Genomic DNA, 18,230 nt, shown 5'->3' on the forward strand with positions numbered 1-18,230 from the left:
CCCAACAAATTACCCGCTATTCTATATTACTAGGATGTTTGTAAAGGGAAGAACCTGAAGGGAAGATTCCCTCTCATCTGATCTGAGCTGCTAAGCTTTTATCCCTGCAAGTACTTCTCTCAGAGCAAGAGCACCGGAGACAGACCAGCCACATTATTCAAAGTGGCTACATCACTATCAAAGACTGCATGTGGTCCAGCAAGATAAAAAACAAACAAACCCCATCCACCTTAGGAATAAATAATATTGAACATAGAGACATCATAGGGACAAAAAAAAAAAAGGTTCCATTTAGTTAGCCTGAGCATGATAAAATACATTTAGCTCTCCTACCCCAGTCAATACTGAGCTATGAGGCAGCTAAACAAAACAGGAAGAACCTACACGGCCTGTTAAATAGAAAACAAAATGGGAAATATATTCTAAAACTAGGTTTTAGAGCTACACTCACAGGACTCACTTTGGTCTATGTGGGAGGATCTGCATCTTGCAAACCCAGTCAGAGCTCTGCTACAGAACCAGAACCCAGGAAAGTCTGGGACAAGCCCAGAGGCGTCTTACTTGCCAGGATGTGAAAACAATGACAGACAAAGGAAGCTCCGTCATATAGGAAGGGAAAAAGGGGGCCCATGCAGTTTCTTAAACCTATCGCCAGACCGCTGTCTCCCAGCTCCATCAAGAGTTTGTGGCGGAGATGTGTATTTAAGGAAAACGTCCACTAGGGAACAGCAGGATGCTGCACTTCCATGGTCAGCAGGTACACGAACCTGCTCCCCAGGGTTCTTTGCAGCTCGGGAAATAAAAGAGGAGGGAGTGGCAGGCGAGCGTGGGAGTTAATGAAGCCAGCAGCAGGACTGGCTGACGGCCCTCATGCTTCACGAAGCTGAGATCGGTGCCTGTCCTGTCAAGGGGAAAGCACTAGCACACATACAGTGAGGTCTCCATCAGGCGAGGCCAGATAGAATACCATGGACTCGCATGCAAGCGGACTTCACTCAATCCCCTACAAGTTTCCAGAAAGCGAATTGCATTCTTTGGATGGCGTCGCCTGTCTTGCACTCTAACTGTACTGTAGCAGCGTTCGGATCAGCACCACCCAAACACAACCGCCACCCCCACCAGACAAAGCAGTGCCCATTGCATACCCTGGGGGTCTGTGAGCCTTCTTGGAGTGTCCCGAGTAATGGGAGTATCCGGAATATGTGGATTCGGTATCCATGGTAACAGGGCACTGGCCCTCCAGAGGAGGGGCCCAGACTTCTTGCCTATGTTGCTCCTCGCCGAGCCCTTCCAATGTTGCTCCTTAGACTGCCCCTGCCACGGGGGGCACCCAGCCTTGAGACAGTCTGTGAAACTTGCACGGCCACATGAACCTAGCGGAGAAACAGAAAAATGACATGTCTCGCCCGCTTATCACTGCAGAGGGGAAGTGGCCCGGAAAGCTTTCAGGAACGCTCCCTGTGAGCCGCGCGCGGGCCACGCACGACTCGCGGGCCTGCTGCGCCCAACCTCCCTTCCCCGCGCACTTGCCTGGGGTCCCAGGCACCAGACGACCAGAAGAGGAGCCAGCGCTACAACGTCAGCAACCTCCCCGGGAGAGGAGAGCAACCGAGGGCAGGAAATGACATCAGCCCCTCCCCATCAGAGGAAAAGCGAGCGGCGGAGAACCGGAAGTGACATCGGTCTTCCCCCCAGGAGGGGACGCGATAGAGGGCAGGAAATGACACCAGCTTCTCCTCTCCGGGGGAGGAGACAGGCAGAGGGCAGGAAATGACATCAACCTTTCTCCCGCCTCCTTCAAAGGGAGGGAGAGTGGAGAAGTTGTCACTGCTGCAGATGAATGAAGCTCGGTAGTAGGAAATCTGGCTGCAAAGGAGAACTGCCTTTGTCTTCCTTAAAAGGAAGTGCACCTACAGCTGAAATTGTGAGTTTAAAACCGAAATTTGGCTCTTAGAACCACTGTTTAAAAGTTGTGTGATGAGTGAGATTGACAAGGAGAGGACTTATTCGGAGGGTTTGAGAAGCTGAACATTTACCAGGGGAGGTATAGGCTTGGAGGGGACGATCGGTTCTAGAGTGCGGCGGTTAGAGGAGCCCGAAAGGGGACGGGAAGTAGAGCTAGAAGGGCGATATGCTCCCAAAGGGGTGTAAACCTAGTGCCAGATAGACTCCCGCCACATGAGGAGGGAAAATGGTCAGGTGTATCTCATATGCTTCACGTGGGAGCGGTAAACGCCTACTCGGGGGGGGGGGGGGGAAGAGACGAGGCAATGAGTGCAGCACACACCCAATAGCTCTGTACTCCCTTCTCTCAACCTACTGTCACGTGCTCAGAACAGCACTAGCGGAGGGCGGGGGTCTCTGAGCACTCACTGAGCTTCCTGTCTCTGCAGCCTGCGTGCTTCCTCCGTCGGCATGCTTCCAGTTCAAATGAGGTAGGCAGCGCGGCACTTGCTCAGAGACCCGGCAGCCTGTGCTGATGTCACTGTTCAAAAGAACTTTGGTGGGATAAGAGGAGGGCAACAGAAAAGGATGAAGGAGGGAAAGGAAGGCGTGGAAAAGTGGTGGGGAAAAAAGATGACGGTGGGGAAGGAAGAGAGAGTGTATGTGTGAGGAGGGATGTGTGGTACCTATATGTGGGGACTATATTGGTGTGCTCTAGGAAGAGGGATTAGATGTGGAAAAAAAAGAGGGGGGGAAGGGAAGAGTATGGTAAATGCCATGAGATAAGTCAAAGAGAAACATCAAAAGAAAACAAGACAAAATGGGATGTAGAAATGAGATGAGCAAGAAAAGACAAGGGCAATAAGATGAAAATATCTAGAAGAAAGAACAGAATAATAAGTTAAGTGGAGGAGTAGCCTAACGGTAAAAACAGTGGGCAATGAGCCAAGGACACCAGGGTTCAAATTCCATTGACAGTTTTTGTGCGCTCAGGCAAATCACTTCACCCTCCATTTACTCAGGTATAAACTTAGATTGTGAGCCCTCTGGGGACAGGGAAATGTAATCTGCTTTAAAGCATCTAAGGATGAACTCGAAATAAATAAAGCATAGAAATTAGAGGAGAGGAAATATGGGAAATAAAAGTGCAGAAATACAGACGTTTGAACATTTTTACTAAAAAATATTCTGTTACATTACTGTGTAAACTGGCAGAGCAGGAAAATCAGGTAGTGGTAACTTTAGAATTGTTTGAGCCTTAGGTGAGAGTCATTTGGGGGCTCCTTAGAGGCTTAATTTTGATGACCTATAAGCAAATTTGATATTTTCAATTTCTCTGCCCTATCCATGGAATTGCAGTGGAAGTTGCATCCTGGTTATTTGTAACTGTCTTTGGTCGAGTGTTAACATGCAGATAGTCACTTCCTTACAAAAACTTTACTTGGTTGCAAAAATGTGAGGTCCCCTCATGTAGGAGGACCTGGGTAGTTGCCTGGTTTGCCACTTCTTGAAGCCACCACTGGTACTGGGGCAGAGGTGTAGCGAGGGTCTCCAGCACCCTGGGGCCAATGTATTTGTGTTGCTGCCCGGCACACCCCCCCCCCCCCAATCCTCCTTGTGGTAATGCTTAGGGCAAGAAAGTCACACTAATAGAAACCCCAGAAAAAAATGAACAAAAGAAATTGCCATACTGAGTCAGACCAAGGATCCATCAAGCCCAGCATCCTGTTTCCACAGAGGCCAATCCAGGATGCAAGTACTTGGCGAGTACCCAATCATTAAATAGATCCCTTGCTAATAATGTCAGTAATCGCGGTGGCTATTCTTTAAGTCATCTTGACTAATAGCATTTAATGGACTTCTCCTCCAGGAACTTATCCAAACCTTTTTTAAACCACATCCTCTGGCAACGAATTCCAGAGCTTAATTGTACATTGAGTGTGAGAGAATGTTCTCTGATTTGTTTTAAATGTGCTACTTGCTAACTTCATGGTGTGCTCCTTAGACCTTCTGTTATCTGAAAGAGTAAATAACAGATTCACATTTACCCATTTTAATCCTCTCATGATTTTATAGACTTCTATCATATCCCCTGAACAGCCTTTCCTCATAGGGGAGCCATTTTATCCCCTTTTATTATTTTGATTGCCCTTCTCTGTACTTTCTCCAGTGCAATTATCTTTTTTTGAGATGCAACCAGCATTGAACACAGTACTCAAGGTGCGGTCTCACCATGGAGCAATACAGAGGCATTAGAACACAAGAACATAAGAAATTGCCATGCTGGGTCAGACCAAGGGTCCATCAAGCCCAGCATCCTGTTTCCAACAGAGGCCAAACCAGGCCACAAGAACCTGACAATTACCCAAACACTGAGAAGATCCCATGCTACTGATGCAATTAATAGTAGTGGCTATTCCCTAAATAAACTTGATTAATAGCAGTTAATGGACTTTTCCTCCAAGAACTTAACCAAACCTTTTTTGAACCCAGCTACACTAACTGCACTAACCACATCCTCTGGCAACAAATTCCAGAGTTTAATTGTGCGTTGAGTGAAAAAGAAATGTCTCTGATTAGTCTTAAATGTGCTACTTGCTAACTTCATGGAATGCCCCCTAGTCCTTCTATTATCCAAAAGTGTAAATAACCGATTCACATCTATGACATTCTCAGTTTTATTCACCATTCCCTTCCTAATAATTCCTAACATTGTTTGCTTTTTTTGACTGCTGCAGCACACTGGGCCAACTATTTCAGTGTATTGTCCATTATGACGCTTAGATCTTTTTCCTGGGTGGTAACCCCTAACATGAAACCTAACATCATGTAACTACAGCACCGATCCAAGTAGAGATCCCTAAGGCACTCCACTGTTTAGCTCTCTCCACTGACAAAACTGACCGTTTAATCTTCTCTGTTTCCTGTCTTTTAACCAGTTTACAGTTCACAAACGTACACTGCCTGCTATCCCATGACTTTTTAAAAAAATTTTTAGAAGCCTCTCATGGGGGACTGTTGTGAACAGTCTATGGGGCAAAAGCTTCCCAGGCTACAGACAGGCTGCCTACTTTGGCTCTGCTCCCTGATACTGCAAGCAAACCAACATTCTCTGAAGAATTGGTCAAGGGCTGTGACATTAAATTTATACATTCTTTCAAAATTTCCACTTCTGACCTGCACACATCGCTGCAGCCTCATTACAGCACACTGCCTGCCCCCTCACCGAGTACAGAATAACTGACGACAAATTAGAAAGAGAAACGTGGAGACAAAAGCTGAACTGGAAACACCCAAAAAGCCAGACTCTGCCTGCAGTATAACGCCAGAGAAAGAAATATAGAAACATTCAGAGACACATTTCCCAAAAATGACAGAGAAAATCAGATTCTGCTAATTCCCATCTCAGAGAAACAAACAATAAGTCTGTGGCCTACCATCCCCAGTCCCCAGCAGTCCTGCTCCCCAGCCAGACTCGTATGCAAGGCAACAATGCAAAGAAACAGAATCGCCACCATTCCTCATGAAACAAAATCAAGAAATATAAATCCATAGTAATAAGACAATTTCAAAACAGATGATGAACAGACTAACAAATAATAAGGATAAAAACAACTTTAAACATTTCCCAGAAATTAATTAAATATTTCAAAACAGCAAGTTCCTTTCTCATACCTGGGAACTTCTGATTTCTTCAGCCTAGATTGCCCTGGATTAGTAGAGGAGGGGAACCCACAGATTTTCTCTTCTCCATGTACACACGTTCATTCCACGTACGCATCCTTGTCCTCTCCTCACTCCCACCTTCCCCACTTTCCTTCCTTCCCTCACTCTTGCCTCCCTCACCCCTTCCCATCCCCTTTCCTTCCCTCTGTCACAACCTGCCATATGATTCTCCTGTATCCCAATGGTCCTAGTGTTCTTCCTGTTTGGCTAGGTGCAGGAAGTCCACTGGCAGGTCATCATTTGGGCCACTGCTAGGCATTTAGTGCCTAGCTCCCCCTCTCTCATATGCACATGCATTTCCTCTCGCTCATACACGTTTTCATGCATATACACAGGCTCTCATATAAACGCTCCCTCTCATTTGCATAGGTTCTCACACACATGCACACTCTCTCATACAACTCCAGCTTTCTCTAGAATCAATGCAGCTATCGGAGATCCACATCACTGACCTGATGAAGAAGCCAGTTTACCACATTGAATGTGTGATATCGTACAATAAAAACAGAAAATCTGAAGGAAATGTACCAAGGTCACATGAGAGCCCAAGAACTAACCATCTTGTCCAGTACTTACTAACCCCAGTACAACGGCAGAGTGAGGGGGGGCCGAGGCCCCCAGGCGTCGGGCTGTAGGGGCGCCCAGGGGCCTTTTTTTCAGTGCCCGAACTCTCTTGAAAACTCCGGGCTCTGCTGCAGAAATAGGCCCGGCACAAGGCAGCCAGCAAAAGAACAGAAGGCCCGCAATGCTGCTGGTGGTCCCACCTCACACTGGCCAAGAAGAGGGTGCCAGTGGACCTCATCCCACTGGTGCCAGTGGACCTCATCCCACTGGTGCCAGTGGACCTCATCCCACTGGTGGTGAAAGAAGAGGCAGCCGGCAAGGAGGATGCCCGTTCTCCCTTCTCTGTGCCACAAATGCCCCTGTTCCTCATGCACAAGCTCTCACACACATGCAAGCTCCATCTCCCTCGCACACACCCGCATGCACATGCTCCTTTGCTCTCTAACACACATCTTCACACACAAACTCCCTCTCTCATACACTCAGGCTCTCACAAACACCCCGTCTCTCTCATAAACACACTTACACTTCACACTTCAGAAAGGCTCCTATTCACGCATGCGCGCACACTCCTCAGTCAGGTTCCTACGTGCGCACACGCCCCAGTCAGGCTCTCATTCATTCACATTCACACACACATACCAGTGGGAGCCAGTTGCGTGCCGGCCCCTGCACTATTCCAGTCTTGTGAGGTTAGCACGTCCTCTCTGATCTCGTGATGCACATGCTAGTTGCATGGGTTTTGGATACCACACACTGGCACAGAGAAGGGAGAACGGGCATCATCCTTGCCGGCTGCCTCTTCTTTCACCACCAGTGGGATGAGGTCCACTGGCAGCCTCCTCTTCTCAGCTGTGGACATCCTCTTCTTGGCCAGTGTGAGGTGGGACCACCAGCAGCATTGCGGGCCTTCTGTTCTTTTGCTGGCTGCCTTGTGCCGGGCCTATTTCTGCAGCAGAGCCCCTATTTCTGAAAAAAAGGCCCCTGGGCGCCCCTACAGCCCGACGCCTGGGGGCCTCGGCCCCCCCTCACTCTGCCATTGTACTGGGGTTAGTAAGTACTGGACAAGATGGTTAGTTCTTGGGCTCTCATGTGACCTTGGTACATTTCCTTCAGATTTTCTGTTTTTATTGTACGATATCACACATTCAATGTGGTAAACTGGTTTCTTCATCAGGTCAGTGATGTGGATCTCCGATAGCGGCATTGATTCTAGAGAAAGCTGGAGTTGCAGGCTGTGGTGCGACCCATTTCTGTTTTGGTTTTTTTTAAGGCATCAGAACCTACGGTGATTTCCTTAAGAATGAAGGTGTTTTATAACATCTGACTTCTTTCAAGAAAATGTTTCAGAGATTGCACCATCTCCCGTGCATGGCTATTTGGGTAAACATGCTTGTCACATGGAACCCACTCCACCCACTGCTCACTTGCACTAATTCACAGAGCACACCCCCCAAAATATTAGCGGGAACATTGTGTTCCCTGCATTGGCACATCAGAAAGCTCCTGCAGTACTACTGCAGTGTTCTTTTCCACACTTCATAAACTGCCAACCTATATATAATTTTTATCATGTTTAAGTTTGCACTCAACTTTCCACAATAAAACATGAAGTTCTTCACATTCCAGTTAACATACCCCTTTCTTTATCCCTATCTCCCCACCCCCAACAGCATGTGACAGTTTAGCCTGAAATAACTCATTGCACACACACAACTATCATACTTACTAAACTATACATAAACGTTTGTACACATGAGGACCGTACGCCCTTACTCCGTGCTCTAACATGCAAAGACTGCATGTGGTCCCACCCCATGGCCAGGAACATGTCGTTCCTCTCTGATGTAGAAGTCCTAGCCGAGATTCATGCATGCAAAGCTTCCAGTGTTAGCACTGGTCAATCTGATGTTATCCACTTCTCCTATATCGCCTTTTTTTGCAATGAGAAATGACTTCCGAGGGAACAAGCCTTAGTTCTTTGTATAACCTCAAAAAGACATCTTTGAAGATAAAGGAAGTGTAAAATGAAAGTTTCCCAAGGTAACTCAGAACCTCTTTCCAAAATAGTTGGATCTGAAAGCACTCCCAGAAACAGTGAAATAAGGATCCTCTCATCCGTTCACATTTCAATCACACTTTTGCTTTAAATGATCAATATCAGGAAACTAGCATACGACGCAAGAACTTGAATTGCATTTCTTTTAGCAGAATGTTCTCTGAAGTCTGAGAGATTGTCAAAGTATCTCTGTATGTCCTGAAAAGACATAGGTATAGCCAGTTCGTGATGCCATTTTATATCTAGGTCCTGCAGGGATCCCAGAGTTTTGATTGTAGTTATGGCTTTTACCAATGAGACACAGGAGTGTGTCTCATTTCCCCAAGAAAATGTTATCGTAATGAATAGTGCCAAGTTTAGATGCTAAGCCCACCCCCACAAAGCGCCTGGTTTGCAGGAAGGGTGTAGAAGTTCTTGATAAATCAAACTTGTCCCGCAACTCTTCAGATGAACAGAGAGTACTATTGTCAGTTTGAGAAAAGTGGTACAATCTGCATAAAACTTTGAATACTGGATCTCCCAATCCTGGCATGAAGTGAGGATGTCCAGAAATCGAGAGCCGTGGAGCTACCTCTCTCTTCACCTTGATCTTATCACACTGTACTTTCCGTACCTGTCTACATGCTTAAAATACCATATTACACTTTGTGATCCGGTAAGTCATGGTTCTGTACGAGTAATAGATTGCCTAGATGAAAAGATCAACACCGGGCCTGCAAAAATTCAATAGGCGAACATACACCTGTATCTAGTAAGCATGCCAAATTATAATTTTTGCGTATTAGGGCATCCCATACCCCCTTCTGGTAGTGGAAGCATCATCTTCCGTAGGGCCAATCATGCCCTTTGTTTTCTCCCAAGAAAATTGTCCTAAAGCTCGCTGTACCTCTATTTGGTCTTTCTTTCTTATCCGTACTGGTACCATTTGCCACAAATAAAGCCATTTTGGCTATTCCATCATCTTGAACAGCTTATTTTGCCATTCAGTGATATTGGTAGTGTTCGCCACTCCGCTAGTTTCCGTTTCATCTTAGTCAATGGGGGGAGGTATTTCTAGTGTGGATGTTCTGTAAATCCACTGGAATTTTAACCCCAAGATACTTCAGCTCAGATTCCACCCATTTAAGGGGCAACAGCTCTGGCCAACGGTGCTTCAAATATCCTAGAACATAGAAAGCCTCTGACTTGCCCAGATTATGTGGTATGCCACATAACATGTGGCATGCCACATAATGTTATGGTGTGCCACATAACATTTTTGTTAATGTAGGTGTGCCTTGGGCATGAAAGGGTGGAGAAACATTGGCATACTTGATATAGAGTACATAGAGAGACTGGCATTCATACATTGACTGTTATTTACTATGTGTTTTTTGTAATAATAATTTTAAATCGTTTTCACCTTTTCTATAATCTCTTACAAGTTAGCCCTGTTATTTGCCCTGTTATTTGTAACCTCTTGCTCGATGTAATTTCCAACTTTGGTTCTATGTAAACCGACGTGATATGTACCAGTACATGAACATCGGTATATAAAAGCCTTTAAATAAATACATTTATTTTTAAGCCAGAAAACCTGCCAAAATGCAATGAGTGCACTGGGTCTGTTCGAAAAACCAAAACTTCATCGGCAAAGGCAGCTGTTTTAAAACATCTCCTTTCCCACAGTGAACCCTGATGCCTTGGTATTTTGATCAATTCTCCTTAATAAAGGATCCCTTCTTAGGATATATAACAGGGGCAAAAGTGGGCACCCTTGCCCTGTGCCATGTTGTAGCCTGAATTTTTGTGACCCAAACCCATTGGCCAAGGTGATGGAACTGGGATTTTGATAAAGTTCTGAAATGTATTGTATAATATTTCCCACAACACCATAACAGGGTAACGTCAGAAAAAGATAAGACCACGCCACTCGGTCAAAAGTCTTCTCAGCATTGAACCCCACCACTAAAGCCGGCATAATCTGCCATTTGAACTGCGTCCTTGCTGTTACTAAACGCACAATCTGTTTGGCAGCTGTCTTCCCTTTAACAAATCCAACCCAATTAGGAGTAGTTAGAGATGGCAGGATAAGATTGTCTTCTAGCTATAACCTTAGCAAACAATTGCAGGTGAAAATTCAGTAAAGATATGGGCCTATAGGCTGCTGGATTCGTAGGATCTCTTCCACCTTTCGGGAAGACTGTAATGTAGGCTGTAGTTGCCACTCTTCACCACAGCCTCACAATAATCCCTCGGGGTTATTACCTACAGAAGATGTTAATATTTTATAAGAGTCAGTCTTTAGGCCATCTGGACCTGGTGCCTTGGGCACGTGGCTGTATTTGATACACTCCACAATTTCTTGAAGCTGAAGTAGGCCATTTAAAAATGTTAATTGTTCCTCAGTTACCCTTGGTAATTCCAATCCTGTAAAAAAACATTTTTTTCCTCTTCCTTCCTCCCCCCTGTCGACTGGGTCATTCTTATACAAAGTCTCATAACATTCCCCCAAAATTTGGGTTGGCCGCTGTTCTCCTAGCTCTACGCCCGTCAATGTAAGTTTTCCCTCGACTAATTTTTAAGCATGTTTGCCAGAATTTTCCCTGCTTTATCCCCAAATCTAAATAGTTGGTGAGACACATACAGTGATCTTTTTTGCATTCTCTGATGGCTATAGCTATTTAGAGAAGAGAATTTCTCCGTGCCTCTCTTTATTTACAGTGGTGGGGCAGGCATGAGATTAGCTTTAGCTTTTTCTAGACTTGACCTCCTAAATCCAGAATCTGTCTATTTAGAAGCTTGGATTTCCTGATTAAATACGCCATTCTCTTTCCCCTCATCACTGCTTTTCTCGTTTCCCATGAAACATCGGCTCTCTCATGGTTGTGCCCTTCAAACTCAAGCCTCTTATTCTGCAGATATTCTTTAAATTCCCTATCTTCCGCAAAACGAGCGGGGAAACGCCATCTCTTCAAACCCTGTTGCTGTCCCCCCAAGGAGACCATTCTGACCACACCATGGCATGGTCGGCAAATTCTGTGGCCCCCTGTTTCCGTTTTTTTCCCCCACCTGCGCAAGACAGTCACTGGCGACCAAAATTTAATCCATGCAAGACATGGTCATGTGCGCTCTAGAGACACGGTATTCAACCTTTCCTCGGGATGTGGAGTTCCTCACAGATCTAAAAGCTGCAGCATATTGCGCACATGTGACATGCCCTAATTTTTCCCCAATCTAGGTACCGAGGATGGTGAGGATCCATCAATCGAGTCTCATACAGGGTTAAAATCCTCCCTCCCCCCTAAGATCACTGGGCCCCTCCTATACGTTGCTAAGGCCACGACCAGATCCATAAAAAGCCGATGCCTTTAAGTCTTGGGTGCATACACACTACAGATGGTGATCTCCTGTCCTAGTAATTTCTCCACCATCGAAACATACCTCCCCTCAGTATCTTTGTGAATGAGGATGTGTTCAAATATTACCTGCTTGGCAACCAATATTGCCCCCTCCTTTCCTATTTATTGCAGGGTAATGGTAAACCTGCCCCAGCCAGTCACAATTCACTTTATTTGCATCTAAATAGGCTTCTTGTAAGCATACAATATTTTGCTTGTTGTCTGTGCATCGATTGGAGCAATATTCCATGATACAACTCTCTCGTGCTGTCGCCCATGTTTGATCCAGAACAGAGAGACCATTTTATGCACGATGTCCCTTCGTCGTTCTGCACCAGCACACTACTTCCGCCTGTGAGCCCTAACTTTTCATGAATGCTGCCATAAGGGTTCTGTTAGCAGCCCTACACACACCAGAGACTCCATCCACCACCCTCTTGATGATTTTAGGTAACGGACTCTCCCTCCGTCAAATATTTATTGCAGCTTTTGGCCCACTGACCCTGAACAATTCACAGAAAAGCATTTGAAGCGATATCGACCCTTATGTTGTGATCATAAGTTCTCCTCCTCCTCCTCCTTGGGCTTCCTTAAATGGAAAGAGCATTATAACCCCTAGCTCTCTTTCATAAGGGTGTCCAGAAATTATTTTTGCTTCTACCACTGAGTCCAACACCCACCAATTGCCATTTACTGCTACTCGGAGCCTCGCGAGGTATTGTAATGAAAACTTTGTCGCTTGAACAGCTCTGCGCAAATTGGAAAAAACTCTTTCTTCTTCTGTGATACCGCATTGGAATAATCTTGGGAAAATGAGAATGTGTCCCTCATAGGTTAAAGTTTTTTGTTTTTTTTTTGCGGTAGGCTTGTAATATTTCCCACTTGTCCACAAAATTCAACAGCTGTGCAATAACTACTCTGGGTCTAGTAGAGCCTGCTGACCTAGGCCCCAGTCTGTGTGCTCTCTCCACCTGCCATTTGCCTTCCATATTCTGCAGTCTCAGATCTCGCACGAGCCAGCCCTCCAATAAAACATGGACTTCGCAATCTGTTAAGGATTCGGGGAAGCTGACAAATCTTAAATCTGTTTTCCAGATCATCCGCTTTAGATTCCAGCAGCAGCACTTGCTTTTCAAGTGCCTCTTCTATCCGCATCAGCGACTGTGTATTGGATTCCACTCCTGCCATTCTCCCCTGCGTTTCCTACATTTGCATTTTTATTTCATTTAAGGTTTCGTTGCTCGTCGCTACTGCTGAGATAGTGCCGCAAACTTCGCCTCCAAGGCCTTCACCACCGCATTTGTAGCTTCCTCTACCAGTGCGTCGCTGGAGGAAACTGGGCGTGGGCCCGGAGGGCTGTCAGCCATCTTTGGTTTCTGCCTGCTTAGCCAGGACCTTATCCTTTCTCTGCGGCTTTGCAGACATTGCAGTGTCCCCACAGATCTCAAAATTGTCCATAAACCTGTACAGCAGGTTGCTCTATAAAATCCACCATAAGTCAAGATTTTACCATTTTTTTTTCTGCTGATATAAGGGGGAGACACCTGGAGATAACTCACATTATGTCCTACCTGATCATCGGATGACTTGGTCTCCCCCCAACCTAGTATATTTTAAAAATAATCTGTTATTTGAACAATGCATACATACTGTCTGAAAGTTTTTACACATGCAGGGAACACTATAAATGTATGATGTGTGTTACCACTTAGGTAATTATGCGGACAAATGTACTACATTAGACCTGATTAATTTCTGGACAGCTGATCACATTGCAGAGGCCTAATATGCACACAGCTATCAGCCTGTGACGGTAATGGATCTTGGTGATTAATACCTGGTACCAGGAACTAGCAGGCTGCTGGAAGTCGGTTCTGTAGCTCTTAGCGTACGCTCCTGTTCTCTTGGCCAGCTAGACCAGACTGGCTGAAGTAGCACTCACAGCCCGAGGATGGGAGAGCAGCTGTCAAGAAGCTGCATCCAGCTTGATGCCATGGGATGGAAGCTAACTGACCCAAACTGGACAGGACCGAGGCTGCACTGCCCTGAAAACACCCGGGTCCTCCAGGCATCGACCTTTACCTCTGATGAATCGCAGCCACCGCTGAAGATCATTTTCCACTACTCCAAGAACCAGTCCGTACTCTCTCTCTCTCTGCCGAGTAATAGCGGTGCATTATTGCAACCCCACAGCCAAAACTGCACCAGGGCCCCATGGACCTCCAACCCCCAGCTCACCTGCTAAAGCGGCAAGAAGTGCCTGACTTCCAGAAGCCTATGACTTCAGTTCTCCACGAGATTCAAACCTACACCTGGCAACCTCTTTCCGGCTGCTCTCTGGCAGCTGTGCATCTGACTTCCTGCAATTATACCATGGGGTGGGAGAACGGGAAAGGATCAGCCCCCAGGGTTTTCCCCAGGAACATGTTAGAAGCAATGCAGCTGTTGCATATCCCGGTTACGCTGAGCATTAAAAATATCAAACGCAAGTAGAAAATCGGAAACCTGAAACCCCTTACTTTATTATTCAGGAATTTAGCAGGGCTGAGACTCTATTTTAACAAAAGAGAGAAAAATGCAGCAGAGTCGCTGACAAGAGCGGGAACTTTGGTTTTTCAGATCATTTCAGTTTGATTGCAAGCCAGGCCAGTTCCTAAAGCAAAAGAAAGGGGAGGGAGGAGAGGGGGTTTTGACTTCCTCCCTCCTTCCACCCCTTTCCCCTCCAGGGTACAGAGCCCGTGCAATCAGTAATCTCGGGCTGCATTAGAGCTCGGCTCTAGCCTGGAACTGAATGCTTTTCTAGACAATGCCAGCCCTGCTCAGGGCACCTGTCCATCTACAGCTGTAAAAATGAACAGAACAGACAGAACCTCCCTGGATCTGTTCAGACAAGCAAACGAGATTATAATAGCCCCTGTGAACATCATCCAAGCAGGCTTCTTGCTTCCTGGCCCCAGGCAATCTTGGCAGCAGCATTCACAGGGGCTGGCAACACAGAGGCCCCATGCTGCTCTCTGCCATCCTCTCTGCCTGGTACAGAAGAGAGGAGATCTCACGGTTACAATCCAGCAGGCAGGCTTCTGCTCCATAGCCGTCGTACACACCACCATGCTCAGACCTCTGCTCTTGTGAAACGTAAGCGCACAGAACCCCGACTGCAGACTTTTGCTAGGAGCTGAAGCTCTGGGCTATATTTAGGCAGCATTATACACATTTTAGAAAAATACACTAAGTGCAATTAAAACAATTTAAAATCTGGAATGGCTCAAAATGCTACAGAACAGGAAGCTTGAAAATAATCCCAAAACACAGTCCTTCCCCCCCCCCCCCCCCCCCAGCATTTGTAAAATACAAAAAATAAAGGAAACAAGAGCCTGTCACTTCCTGGAGAAAGCACCCAACCCTGCGTTCTCGGTGGTTCTGCTGCTAAGTCATTAGGTACTACTGAAACTGTTGCATTTAGTGTTGCGGCCATTCCATCACTGCAGCGAGGAATGAGCACCCCAAAGCTCAGGATGAAGCCTCTCTAGCAGACTTCAGGAGCACGCCCAACACCAGAGCTGCTGTCGAGTGAGAACCATTTCTGGCAACCTAGTCTGCACATGCCCAAAAAACCCCAACTGGAGACTACAGTCCTCAGCACAACCTTCAGCTCTACCGGTTAAATGCTGAGATTTAGAGTCCCTGAAATGTTGAAGGGCGGTGAGTGTTAACACATACAGCGACTCTAAACAATAGACCTGTTTTAATCACATTGCCTGGAACTCTCTATACGTTTCAAGTTCCAAAATCCAAATTTTGAGGCCTTCATAAAAGATTCCACAGCAAGCAAAAAGTTGCTAGCTAAGGGAGGGTGTAACCGCTGGAGTGTGTTCCTATGATCCAGCGAGGGAGGCAGAGAGCACAGTCTGCCTCTATTCATCCTCCCCAGGTGGCTGAACCCAGTCACATTCTTGCTTGGAACAATCGCCACCGTGCTCTGCCACCCTTGCAATCCAACTACACTGGCACGCTTGTCCAAAACAAACAGCATCTCTGTGCACACTCTGTGCAAAAACACTAGCTCTGGGGGAATTAGTTTAACCTGCTGTATTTCCCATAAAATTACAGGAGACACACAAAAAGGAGTTGAATTGGCATAAGTTTGAAACTGCCAAATTTAAAAAGGAAGGAAAGGGATTGTTCTTAACAACCCCCCAATCATCTCATTACTTTTTCACAAATGCTTCTGAACAACTAAAACATATCTGTGATAATTGAGAATGTAATAGATCAGATTGAGAAACTGAAGAGTATCAAATCACCAGGACCAGATGGCATCCACCTCAGAGTTCTAAAAGAATAAAAACATGAAATGGCTAACCTGTAACCTATCATTTAAAACAGCCACGGTTGCTGAAGACTGGAAGATGGTCAACGTAACACCAAATTTTACAAAGGGCTCCTGGGGTGATCTGGGAAACTAGAAACCGGTGAGCCTGATGTCGGTGCTGGGCAAGACAATAGAAGCCCATCTTAAAAACCAAATCATTGGCCATATAGACAGACATAGCTTAATGGGGAAGAGTCAACATTTAGGAAGGGGACGTCTTGGTTTTACTAGGTTTTTTTGTTTGTTTTTTTTAAAGGTATAATGTAAATAAAGATGTTGATTATAGTGTGTGTGGATTTTCAGAAAGCATTTGATAAAGCCTCCTGAGGAAACTGCAGTGTTTTATTGTGAAAAGGCAAGAAGCGGAGGGTAAGACTAATCAGTTTTCCAAATGGGATCAGTACTGGGACTTGTGCTGTTTAACATATTCAGAAATGATCTGGAGAAGGGAATGATAAAAGTGATCAAATTTGCAAATGACACAACTGTATTCAAATTTTATTAAAACAGTAGCAAATTGCGAGGAACTGGAGAAGAACCTTGTGAGACTAGGAGATTGGGCAACTGGCAGATAAAATTGAATGTGGAAAAGTGCAAAGTGATGCACATAGGGAAAAATCACAACTCCAGGTCCATGATGCTGGATATTCTGTATTGGGAGTGTTTACCCGAGAAAAGGACCTTGGAGTCCTTGTGGACAGTAAGTTGAAATCCTCTGCTCATTGCATGGTGATGGTAAAGGAATGGAGAATAAAACTGAAAATACCATATTACCTCCATGTCCAGTACTGAGTGCAGTTCTGATTGCCCCCATCTCAAGAAAGATATAGCGGAACTAGACAAGGTGCAGAAAAAGGCATGGATAAAGGGGGATGTAACATCTCTCTTATGAAGTGAGCTAGGGCTAGAGATGGTAGATAAAGGGACATTATAGAAGGTTATAAAATCTTGAATGGGGTGGAAAGTGTTATTTACAACACTAAAACAAGGGGACATGCCACGAAACCAACAGCCAGTAGATTTAAAACAAATTGTAGAAAGTACTTTTTTACCCAGCGTTCAAGCTATGGATTCAGTTGCGAGAGTCTGTGGCCATGGTGATTAGTATAGTGGGGTTTAAAAGAATTTGACAGGTTCCTGGAGGAAAAGTTTACAAATCATTATTAACCAGATGGACTTGGGAAAGCCATTGCTTTTTCTGGGAATGAGAAACAGGAAATAGATCTACATTTTGAGATGTCTGATGTCGCCGGGTACATGCAGTTTGTATTGGCCACTGCTGGAGACAGATACTGGGCTTGATGGATCCTGATCTGACTCAGCATGGCATTTCTTATGTTATGTTTGTACAAGACACTTCCTAATCTACTAAGCAAACCCATTTGTTTTCTGCTCTGAGGCAAAGGGCTTACACTGCACAACAGTGAACATTAACCATCATCAAAGAGTACAGCAGCCTCTGGATTCCCAGATGAGACCTACAGCTTCAAACACTTCATCCATTACCATCTTGTTAACTGAGTTTTCAGCTACTTTGGCCTGCTATTTGCTAATGAAAACCACACCTACAAATAGCTCTGTTAAAGGCATCAGAACTTCTGTGAATTCTTTAAAGAATCCCAGTCTGGGAGTGCTTTTGAAAAGGTTTTTTGTTTTTGTTTTTTATGCCAGATTAGTTAAATAAAAGATCATTACTGCACTGTGAAATTGCACTGATCAGACTTATGAAAACTATCCACGGTTGCTGAAATGTTAGAATGTATGCCCAAAATCAAAAAGTATGTCAAGGAGTCAGCCTTAAGTTCCTTTCTTGCCTTCTGGGCTCCATTTTCAAGAATTCACTCTTATTAGCATATATGGGGGAATTAATGCCAACCAATTAGGTAAATGTTATGCATACTAGCTCATTAACATGTAAATTAGAGATAGTGACCTATTTAATCTATTATATCAACAATGTTCTCTGAGGCTACTTCTGAATTGCTTTTCTGGTAATGGCATTCTGCTGGGATATGCCACACTTTATCTAAATAAAGATCCTTCTTTAAGTTGCCAGTATTGTGTTTATTTTATAGCTCATACAACACTAGCATATAATTCAAATTTAGGTTCTTCTGTTATGTCTCTGACATGAAAACCAAGCTAGGTTTTCTCCCTGCTTCCTTCCTGATACTACCTTGGTCTA

At 45.1% G+C, this 18,230-nt stretch overlaps 2 protein-coding genes across 2 annotated transcripts in view; one reads left to right on the plus strand and one right to left on the minus strand.

Annotated features, from left to right (window-relative positions):
- The window catches only part of VANGL1 (VANGL planar cell polarity protein 1), a 44,803-nt gene extending 43,284 nt beyond the window's left edge, over nucleotides 1-1,519 (minus strand). The window contains exon 1 of the mRNA XM_029577835.1: nucleotides 1,146-1,519. Coding sequence (XP_029433695.1) covers nucleotides 1,146-1,219 — 74 coding nt within the window. The 5' untranslated portion in view covers nucleotides 1,220-1,519. The remainder of the gene's footprint in view (nucleotides 1-1,145) is intronic.
- Nucleotides 1,520-1,816: 297 nt separating this feature from the next.
- TIMMDC1 (translocase of inner mitochondrial membrane domain containing 1) overlaps nucleotides 1,817-18,230 on the plus strand; it is a 72,266-nt gene continuing 55,852 nt past the window's right edge. The window contains exon 1 of the mRNA XM_029577842.1: nucleotides 1,817-1,924. The gene's annotated coding sequence lies outside the window, so the exon portion shown is untranslated. The remainder of the gene's footprint in view (nucleotides 1,925-18,230) is intronic.

The sequence above is a fragment of the Rhinatrema bivittatum genome, chromosome 15 (genome assembly GCF_901001135.1).
Source record: "Rhinatrema bivittatum chromosome 15, aRhiBiv1.1, whole genome shotgun sequence".
Classification (NCBI taxonomy): Eukaryota; Metazoa; Chordata; class Amphibia; order Gymnophiona; family Rhinatrematidae; genus Rhinatrema; species Rhinatrema bivittatum.